General features: G+C 39.7%; 1 protein-coding gene across 1 annotated transcript; it reads right to left on the reverse strand.

Moving 5' to 3' along the window:
• Positions 1–308: 308 nt before the first annotated feature.
• Positions 309–10932, reverse strand: LOC144640867 (U5 small nuclear ribonucleoprotein 200 kDa helicase-like; the record flags this gene model as incomplete). The annotated part of the gene is made up of 15 exons (XM_078499927.1): positions 309–430; positions 1137–1224; positions 1804–1880; positions 2686–2833; positions 3519–3669; positions 4323–4420; positions 5034–5138; positions 5891–5948; positions 6384–6562; positions 7284–7373; positions 7994–8095; positions 8224–8352; positions 8989–9087; positions 9677–9837; positions 10759–10932. Coding segments are annotated over 15 exons (1781 nt in total), but the record flags the coding sequence as incomplete, so codon positions are not given.
• Between the last annotated feature and the right edge of the window lie 126 nt (positions 10933–11058).

The following is an 11058-nucleotide window of genomic DNA, read 5'->3' on the forward strand; positions in this document are numbered from 1 at the left end:
TAACTCGCAAAATATGCGCGCGTATTATCGAATAAGGTGTATCCATTCCCACAATAATTCATTTATTCCCACGATTAAGTTTAATATTCTCCTTACAATAATAAGTCATTTTTTAATGGGCTTTGAAGTGGTGGTAACTGTAAAGTCCATTTGAATCTTTGGGATCGGACAAGTCAGAGGACTCGTGCCGGTTTCTGTAGCATAAAGTCCTTAGGAGGTATTACTGCATGTATTTTATGAATCAACTTTTAAACATTGCAGCCACGTGCACAAAAGCTGTGCGACTGTTGGACCCAGGCCTCACTCACCTGTTTCAAAGTGGCATCCTCGTGGTGCCTGATGGGAAGTCTCTCATACTCGTAAGCAGATGAGATGATCTCGATCAAGCCTCGTAGTTTGGTTTTGGCGTTCAGTGAGACGCTGAACAGCTCTAAACGATGAAAGAACACAATCGTTATGTCAAGATTAATTTGAGCTGAAACAGAATTAAGCAACACTCTCGCGGGAAATAGGTAAACAGGAAGTCCCAGAGGCCTGACCTGGCCATTTTTACGCCCAGTTGTCATTCAACCATCAAAGCGTAAACAACTGACAAACGAACTGCGCTTTTTCTACGACAGTTACAGAAAAAAATGTTTTTTCATTTTTGCTAAGAATATCCTGTTAACAGCGTTAGCAAGTGATTAAAGATATCATATTTTCTTAATGGTATATTTTGACTCCACAACATGCCATGACTGCAAAAGTGCAAATTTATATCTTGGGCTACAAAGGTGTGAATATGGGGGGTACCATCCCTAAAGATTAAAATGTAATTTAACTACTTTTTTTACCCACGTAACACGTAAGAGCTTTCATAAGCTCGTTAGAAAGTGTATGTGCATCGAGGATCGAATTTGGAGTGTTGGTTTTGTGGAGGGAGGAAAACCGGAAAACGAGGAGAAAAACCCTCAGAGCAAGGAAGAGAACCAACAACAAACTCAACCCACATATGACGCCAGGTCCAGGATGCGAACCCTGGCAACACTGGTGGGAAGCCAGCGCTGTTATCACTGCGCTATCCTTGCTCCCTTTTATCACTCAGAACATATCAAGACTATTTACATACAGCAATGTACCAAGAGGCAGGTTCTTACCGATAGTAGTGTAGTTGATGTAATAGTAAGCAGCGATCATTCCAAGATTCAATGGCGACACATCCATCTCATCCTCGATCGTCAAACACTGCAAGATCAGAAAACACGAAAGATTAACAAAATCACAATGCTACAAACAAAAAGAAATGGGAAACAAATCAAAATCAGTTTATTCCTAGTGTTTTGAAGCCTTGTAGTTTATTTTAATCGTTATATCAACATAAACGTTTTTGTTTAGTGATACTGTCTTTAGGGGAACAACTAACAAGGGGGTACAATCTAAAAAGGGGAATCTCTTCAAGGGGGACTATCTACGGGGAGGGGGTGAAAGTCAGGGGGATTACGAAGACATTTGTTCGGTAGCAACGCCACATTCGTGATTGACGGAAAATAATTATTAACCCTTTAAACCTAAATATCCACATACAAATTCTCCTGACTGATCTCCATACATTTTCTTGTAGAATTAGTTGGGTGAATTTGTTTTAAGATCAAAGCAATTTTCCTTTAATGATGATTTTATTTATTCTCAAAACCGTCTCCCCTGGTTAAGTATTGCTATTGTGAGGCGAAATTTGATGTTGGTCACTCTTGGGCCTTAAAGGGTTATATCAATAACCATGCTAAGGTAAAAACATGACTGCAACAAAAATTGACATCATGTTACCTTGGATTGCTGCAGATCGTTAAGGGTGTTCTCCACCATGTCTGACATGTGATCTGACAGGTGACGATGAGTTACTCCTGTAGGGAACAAAGAAATAAACATTTGAGCCTCTTATGATCAAGGTTCTGTCCCTGTATGTAATCGAACATCGTTCGCAGTTGACAAAAAGACATCTCTGTAACGCGCGACGCGGACAAGTTTCCTCGACTTTCCAACAAAAGTTGTGTGACACAAGAGTTGCGTGACTCAACAGTGGGTCAATAAAGAACGGACTATTACTTTTTTGAGGGGGGGGGGGGGGTCTGAGTAAGAATTTTTTTCAGCCTTGGTATTTCGAGAATTTTCTTTACCAGCATAACCCTCTGCAAGATTTTTTTTTGCACCACCCACCTTCAGCAGGTGGGGCTTGCTTGAATTTTTTCTCTTCTTACTTGTGCACGATTTGTTTTTTCTCCAACTTTTCTTGTGCAAGATTTTTTATGGTAATTTCCCACCTTCCCCCCTCCTCAAAAAAATAATGGTCCGTCCATAACTGCATCAGAAATACACAGTGGAACCTCTCCATAAGCGGACACTCCTGAGACCAGAAAAGTGTCCACTTTGGAAAGGCGTCCGTTGGTGGAGATTCGAATGTGATACTTCCCCTCCCCCCTCCACCTCACTCTTCATTCAGCCTCACTCCTACCCCCCCCCCCCCCCCAGGACGCTTTTTCCTCTCTCCCCAAGCCTCTCCCGAGTTCTAATCTAAGATGGCGCTCGCTCTTTTCTCAAACGAGCCTACCAAGAAAAGGCATGCCGTGAGCTTGCCTCAAAGGAACCATTCAATGGTTTTCATACATGATCTTCTAAACTCATTGCCCTACACGTAAAAAGTCTCTTTACCTTGCAAGTTGTAGTAGTTGGGGTTCTGAGTCATTCTGCGGTACAGATAAGTCCATGTTAAGTAATCCACTGCGTCTTGTTTGTTCTCAATTGTTTTCGTCACCACTTCAGCATTAAAATGATCGTGAAGGCAATGATCCAAATGAGACTGAAACCGCGAGGCGAAAGTATGTTAAACCTTTAAGTTACACCAGTAATTTATGCCAAAATTCACTGTCTCGACTAACAAAAAGTTGGAACTTAATGACCCAATCTTCCCTTGTTTTTAAGTTTCATGTTGAGATACATGTACGAACTACAAGCACGGAGAACAAGGCAATATTTTCTGAGTTGGATCGTTCATGGTTGCAACAGACATCAGTCTCAAATTTCCTGACTTTTTCCTAACAAAAAAAAAAATTCCCTGACCAAATAATTACAAAATATCGGCTATAGTTGGGGTATAGTTACAGTCTCCGGCCTCCACTTCCCAGAAAAAAATTATCGCTGAGATCACATTGACCTGAATTGTTTCCTCAGCTTTCAACTGTATTAAATTAGCAGAGTTATAATTTCAATTTTCCCTGACTTTTCTTCAAAATGTCAATTTTTCTTTACTTTTTCCTGACCTTCAAGTATTTTAGTTTTTTCCTGACCATTTTCTGACCTGTGCAAACCCTAATCGTTTTATTTAAAGTTCGTCAAAAACAAATGCATGAAAATACTTCAACTAACCACTGTAGTCTTGAACAGTCTTAAAACCTTCGGCGCTTTGATCGGTAAAGAAATACTCTTACGAAAAACGATTAAGTAGCTGAATTAACTAAGTTAATGGTCAATTGGCGAGCACTCACCTCGATAGGTAGAGGCTCATAGAGGAATTTCTTGAAATATTCTTTCTTTGATGCTTGGCAGAGAATGACTGCTTTGCCCGAGTCATCCAACAGTGGTCTGTTTGCTTTGCCGATCATCTGTAGCACGTCTGGGACAGGGTAATCTACATAGCTACAAAGAACAAAATTGCACAAGGGCATGTAAGGGACTATGTCACGGATTTTAACAGATTTTTGAACAGCTCAAACTTATATTTGGGTCGTAGAAAACCTAAAAATAATGGTCCATTTTTTATTAACGAATGCTTTTTTAGAGCACCAAAAATGTTTAAAAGCGCGTTTGGCTGCGGATGACTCGGATGGAAATGGATTGCAATTTGAAAACGTTAGCCAAGGTTGCTGCGAAAAACTGCGAAATACCCGTGACATGGTCTCTTTGAGCAAGCAAGAAAAGTAGGGCTAAATCTCAAGCCTAGAACGAGTGTCAACAGTCGAGGGTAAAAGTTGCCGTTTTGGGCAAATCTCCGAGAGGACTTTCCATTTTTTTTTCAATTTTCATCCAGGTGAAAAAATGGCGCGAATACTCGCGTTGTCACGTCATCATGATGTCATAACGGGTTGCTTGGCAACCCTTCTAACTTAACTGCGGGCTCAGTCGTTTCTTGGAAACGATATTGCGAGCAGAAAAGATAGTAAATCCAACAACTAAGGAAAATGAATAAGGACTAAGCAAAAACATAGCGTTGCGCACTGATATCATATCACGCTTTACCGAATCGCTGCAAAATTATCTATATGGTTGATTGAATATATATGGTAACTTACGCATGGATCTTTCCTTCGTAGAACTGTGTGTCCATTATGATCACTAGATGAGCGCTCATGTTAATCGCCCATGCGAGATTGCGTGACACAACCACCACCTGTCACAAATACAACAAAATTCAGTCACGGTAAAATGTACACGTGCAGGGCAAAATAAAACCATCCATCTGGAAATAGGAGGCTTAAACACAACTCGGAAAAAATGCAGTGCTCGAGGTAACTCTTGAATTTCAACATAAGAAAATGGTTTGTCAACGACCTCAGTAGAGCACAATGAGTGTGTAAATCTTCACAATTTGAGAAAAAGTCTTTAGTTGTGACTTTAAGGTGTTACAAATTCAAATGCAGCGCAAATTGGGAGGCACACGCAGATTGTTCCAAGACAAGACCGTGACTTGGCAAATGAGCACGCTCAACTGCGACATAATTTTGAGTCCAATTTAGAAATTTACCATCTTTATTATTTACTACACATTTGATGATTTCGACATTGCTGATCCTAGCAGTATGCAGGACGCGTGTCACATATCAACCTAGTAAATGGCCCAGCTCACAACGAGTCTCTCGTAGCTCAGTTGGTTAGAGTGCCCAACCGGTATTCTGGGAGGCCATGGGTTCGATTCCCGTCGGGGACTCTTTGTCCCACGCTCGTGTCATGTTGAATAATTTCTTCACTAACGACTATAAACTCCTGAATTACTGTATGAATACCTGTATGGCTCCAGAGTTGAAGAGTTGCTCCACAATCTTGGTTTCAATTTCGGACAGGCCCTCGTGTAAGTAGGCCACACCGTAAGCCACTGTCTCCTTTAACGTCTGAGAAAAAGATTAACTTCGTAATTAATATTTCGTCATTGCAATAGTTACGAATGGAAAATACGCGCCTACAGGTTGAGGCAAACACGTGCAGGGAGATTTCGTCTCATTTTTTTTACACCTTTAACCCTTAATATGCTGATATTATTCAAAACAACAACGTTTTCTTAACCGTTAAATTGATTTTTTGGCGCTACGTTGCTAAATTTCTCTAAACTTTGCTAGTTATGTGCTTTCTGAAATTGCAGTAAGTTTTTGATGAAATTTCCATGTAAAAATGTACAATATTTTACTTTGGCGCATAAGCCAAAATTTGAACCGTTCTGTTTTTTTTTTTCTTGCTTCTTTCCATTTCGTTTCGCTTTCTTATTCTCTCTCTCTTCTACTCTGTGCATCCCTTCTACTGGCCTGAAAAGTTTTGATCTTAATCAATGGAAAAGCCTGGAAAGGAGACCATGATCAAGAACGGGTATATTGGCCTGTTTTAGCACCAATTTTACACCAAAAACTGATGACGGTTTTTTCGATTAGCTCTGTCGGAATGCAGTCAATGTTCAAGATGGACAGTCCTGTGGAAAGGATGTATCCAACCTCTATTAGTTGCACATCACAAAAATCTGCTGACGTGTATATTGGTGACGTCAAAAGTGGTTGAATGGCCATTTCTCCATATCCCGGAATAATCCGGGCTCACCATATTAAGGGTTAAATAATAAAGAAAAGTAAAATGACGTTGTAACCGCCAAACTTACCTTATCGTTCAAACGTTTGACAAAAGGCTGAAGATCTTCCTCAGTACAATGCAAGAACCTGCAAAGAAAAATAACTTGTTTAAAAGCTGCCAGAGCACTGACAAAAAAAACTCGGAACTGTCTAGTATCTGAAGAGTTCTTGCAAATACAAAGATACAAAAGACCAGCCACGAAAAGTATTCATTAACAATTTACACGTTACGCAATTGGGAATGCTTACGCGATGTAAGGCCAGATTGCACCATCATTTCAACGCTAGCGGAACTTCGAACGCGATGTTCGACGAGTTAGCTTTCACCGAAAGGTCTCTGATGAGTCTCTTGGCGGAGACGAAACATGCGTGTCAGACCAGCCACGAAAGTATACAAAGATGTTGCAGATAAACAAAGCGAAATCTGTACTTCAAATTCCATCCAGGATTTTCACCCATTTTTTGGAAAGCAGCGAAACCAATCTTTTAAACTAAAAAAAATAATTTTTTCAGTACCCTTACCTTTGTGCATCATTCTCCGCGCCAGAGAAGGTCAACAGATCCAGTGCGGTGAGCTTGGTTTGTCTTCTTGACGGAACGAACACGATTACAGGTTTCTTAGGAGAATGTTTTACGATCGATTGGTAAGTAGGTTTTGTCATGGCTATCAAACGAGAGGCTGTGTGAGTGATGTTGAAGCCCTGAAAAACAAGAATGAGACAAATTATAATCGATTGTGAACCAAGTTTTAGGCCTCGTGGAAATTCTTTGGTCACCCAAACACATTTTTGTATATACCTTATACAGGAAACGCATCAAAACAAATACGTTACAAAACATTACTTAGGATATACATCCTTACAATACCTATACACTACTTATAATTTGAAAACAAACAAAGAAAAAAACAATAAACAGGTTACAAAAAGTTAGGTAGTCAGTGTGAGAATTCTTGAGAAAGAATCTTTGAGAAAACAAATTACGATTTTGAATCTAAACGTAAAGAAACCTCAATAATTAACTAAGGGATGTTTAACAAATTAGCAGGAGTAGCTCAATTAAGTTTAAAACACGAGGCACAGCCAAGTGTTTTAGACTTGATAAAACACGAACTGTGCGTTAATATGTAGATTTTGGGTTATTTTGGCCAAGAAAATTGGACAAAAAATTTAGCCAGGTCTTTATCAGATATAAAGACACTCATTAAACATGAATTTCCTTTGTATTTTCTTTATGAATAATTAGCGAGTTTTTGAAGGTAGAAAAATAACAAAGAAGTGATAATAAACCAAAATTAAACAAGGATGGTTAAAATTGACAAGGATTAAGACGGATTACGAACAACAACCTTGAAATGTTCAGATGCGCCATCTTAACGTCGCTACCAACACAGTAAAGAGATAAGAAGAGAACTGAACATACCTGTATGTGCAGTTCAAGGGGTACAGGTCTGACATTAGGATGGAAGTTAAACAGACCTGTTGGACCCACACCAAGCCACTGAGAAACATCCTGTAATCAATCAAATGCAAACATATCAGACTCAACGTCAAAATAAAAGTTCTTCTTTTGGGGGAGCGGGGATGGCGCAGTGGTGAGAGCACTCGCCTCCCACCAATGTGGCCCGGGTTCGATTCCCGGACCCGGCGTCATATGTGGGTTGAGTTTGTTGTTGGTTCTCGTCCTCGCTCCGAGGGTTTTTCTCCGGGTTCTCCGGTTTTCCTCCCTCCGCAAAAATCAACACTACTAAATTTCAATTCGATCTGTATCAGTCCTACGTCTTATACATGAGCCTCTGGCTCGGACACTGAGGGTAACCTCGTCCCGCGTATGGACTTTAAAATTGTATTTACATTTTTTTTTTACATTTTTTTCTAACTAAGTTCTTTACTTTTCTTTTAATGTTAGTTTTAAGAATTTGGTGTCTTTATCAAGACATCTCCCAGTGAAAGATTTATCCCAATAGAAAGAGAAACCTTACATCACCCCGAAATCAATGTTCCCACTAAACACTTGAAATACCAGTCAGTTTAATTAACATCGGCAACAGGCGACAGTACGTTAATAATGGCCTTAGTACTAACTGACCAATTCCCCGATCTATTTAAAAATATCTTTCCTGATTTACAAACCTTAGCATTTGCCAGCGATGAACTGAGGGCCACAATCCTGATGTTCCGTTCAATTTGTGACGAGATGTATCTCATACGAGAGCAGATTACCTCCATTACCGGCTGAAACAGAAATGACAAAAAAAAACGTTAAACGCGCAAAAATTTACTAAGGCTTTGTCTGGAGAACAAATTCGCTTCACACTCAATTACAGTCCAAAGCAAGAAAAAAAGAATTTTAAATTCCTCACCCCAGATTCGCCGCCGATCAAATGAGCTTCATCCAAGATGAACAAATGAACATTCTGTACATTCTTTCTCTGTTTCCAGCGCCGTGACAACACATCCCACTGTTCAGGTGTGCTGACGATCACATTGCCCTGAAGGAGAAACAACATCAAATGAAAACTATTCAAATGCCGTTCAAACGTCCCCTGTCTAGACGTCAACTAAATCTAAATCTTGCACTGTAAACAAGACGCGGAATAGAAACCACTCCAAAATGCCAAAGGTAGTTGCAGCGTTTGTCATGGCGTTTGAAGGAGATTCAAACGCATGTTAATGAAAGACTAAGCTTTAATGACGAGGCGCAATCGAGTATTAACATACTTTAGTAGAAACTCAGCCGTGTTATATTGGAAATCCGCAAATCTGATTGGTTCTCCCACTGTTTCCAATTCGCTGACAGAACACAATCGGACGGCGTTGCTCTTTGAAAGGATAATTTTTTTTCTTGATTTCTGGCTTAAAAGTACGCAAAATTGCAGTCTTTTTAGAGTTTCTGTTAAAACAATTAGACTACTCGCGGGCGCCCTCCTTTTTTTATGAGCGATAGACAACTCGGCTGCCCCTTGTTTACTATTCGCTCACAGAAAACTCGGCTTCGAAGTCTAATTGCTAAGTATTTGGTGTGAACGTCCATTCTCCTCTTTTAGCATTTCATGTCATTCTTTTTACATGCAGTACACTCATAAGCTAACATTATAACAGTGTGACATGTGAATTATGCTCCTAACCTTGGCGAGAAGTTTAAGATCAGCGCTTGTTTCTCCTGTCAACTTTACCACGTTCTTGCCAAGTTGAAGTGCAAATTTACTCTGCCAATCAGCATACACCTGAATAAAAACAAACACATGGTTTCTAAGTACGGGTAACAATAAATATCTTCTCAATGAACACTCAGTAGGAATATTCTTCTCTATGCTAAACGATGTGCAACCTCATGCCGTCCTAATATCAACATAGTTGAATTCAGGATGAATATTATATTTTGAATCACTGGTTGCATTCATTTAAACCAGGCCGTTTTTAATGACTGTTGTAAAGTAAAAACCAAAACAATCGCATCTAGCCAATCACGGCATGCACACGTAAATAACCCAATGGACAAGGTGGGTGTCAAACGCGGGAAAACACGGACGCAAAGAGCGGGAAAGCGCGGATGCCAAGCGCTGGAAAACGCGAGTTCAAAGAGCGGGAAAATGCCGGTGCCAAGAGCGGGAAAATTCGGGAAAACTCGTCACCACAAAATTTGGTTTCGCTGCTGGTTGGTTGAAAACGGTGTGTTTACTCTGATTGGACGGTAAGAGTGTGCTGCGAGAGATTTTCAATCAATTGTAGAGTTTATTAAAAGCAAAGAATTGCTCCCTTTTAACAGTCATTAAACACACTTCGCAAAAGCAAAGAGTTCAACTACGCCCTTACCTGATCGGCCAAAGACTGCAGTGGCGTGACGTAAACACATCGGCAGTCAGGAATTTGTTGAAGAAGCCGCAGAACAGCAAACTCCGCGCAGATGGTCTTTCCACTTCCAGTAGGAGCGCCAATAAGAACATTCTCATCCGAGTTGTACATGGTGTTGAAAACTGATGGAGAAAACATAAACAAATGTTTTTTCAGGTCATAATGTTAGCTGTAATCTGTAGGATATCAAAACTGCAATGCGTCTTTCTTCCCTCAGTTTTGCTGTAGTAATAGTTGCCACAGACCTTTTTAATTCCTGACTTTTCCCTGATAAAAATAAAATTTCCCTAAACAAATAAATACAAAATGTGATACAGTAGCGGCCTCCAGCCTCCACTTCCAAAAAAAACATAGCTGAAATCACATTGACCTGAATTATTTTTTCCAGCCCTCAATGGTATTAAATCAGCCATGTTATAATTTAAATTTTCCCTGACTTTCCTCCAAAATGCCAATTTACCCCGACTCAAAATAAATTCCCTGACTTTTCCCTGACCTTTAAGAACTTTGATCCCCTGACCATTTCCTGACTTGTGGGAACCCCGATGGTGATACAAGAAAGTACAGTGTCGGAAAATTTAAGCAGTGAGCTTTGGGAGCTGCTTGGGTTTTCCTTTTTGCCGTTGATTTGCATAACAAAGCTCCCCTCGCGAATGGTCTCAAGAAAAAGGGTGACTGTCGTAGATTAGTAGGATATCTATGTTGTGGTTTAATTTTATCTATGGTTTAAAATTTTTGAAACCAGTTTGATTTTTATTTCCCTTTGTTTCAGATTATGATAATGAACATAAGACAATGGAAAATAAAAAATCAAGCTGGTTTGAAAAATTTTAAACCAAATATAAAATTGAACCACAACATCTACAATAAAACATGTGCAACCTCATGTTGTCCTAATATCAACATAGTTGAATTCAGGATGGAAAATTATATTTAAAATCACTGGTTGCAATACAATAATTTGATAATTTAACTTAGTTACTTAGGTACAGAGGGTATTCACGTTTGATGACACGTAACAGTGTCCTGTTATGTCCGCTCACCTTGAGTCTGTATAGGGTTAAAGTAGGGGAACTTGTCCTTGTACAAGCTCTCAAATGCTGGATTTCGTAGAGCAGACACTGGTAGAGGCTGAAGACCGCGCAGTTCAGTGGGTGGAGGGTTCTTCTCTGGCAGGATCAAATGACGAAATGAAACTGGCAACTGAGTTTCAGAACCTAAAAATAAAAACGCCAACAGTAATAAACGTTAGGAAAAGAAACAAGCACTTTTTGTGTTTGGACGAGGAAAGCAATAAATCGAAAATAAATGCATTAGCATAAATAACAAAAAAATTACATTTA

Source organism: Oculina patagonica, unplaced genomic scaffold, assembly GCF_052425735.1.
Source record: "Oculina patagonica isolate OP01 unplaced genomic scaffold, crgOcupat unplaced528, whole genome shotgun sequence".
NCBI classification, from domain to species: Eukaryota; Metazoa; Cnidaria; class Anthozoa; order Scleractinia; family Oculinidae; genus Oculina; species Oculina patagonica.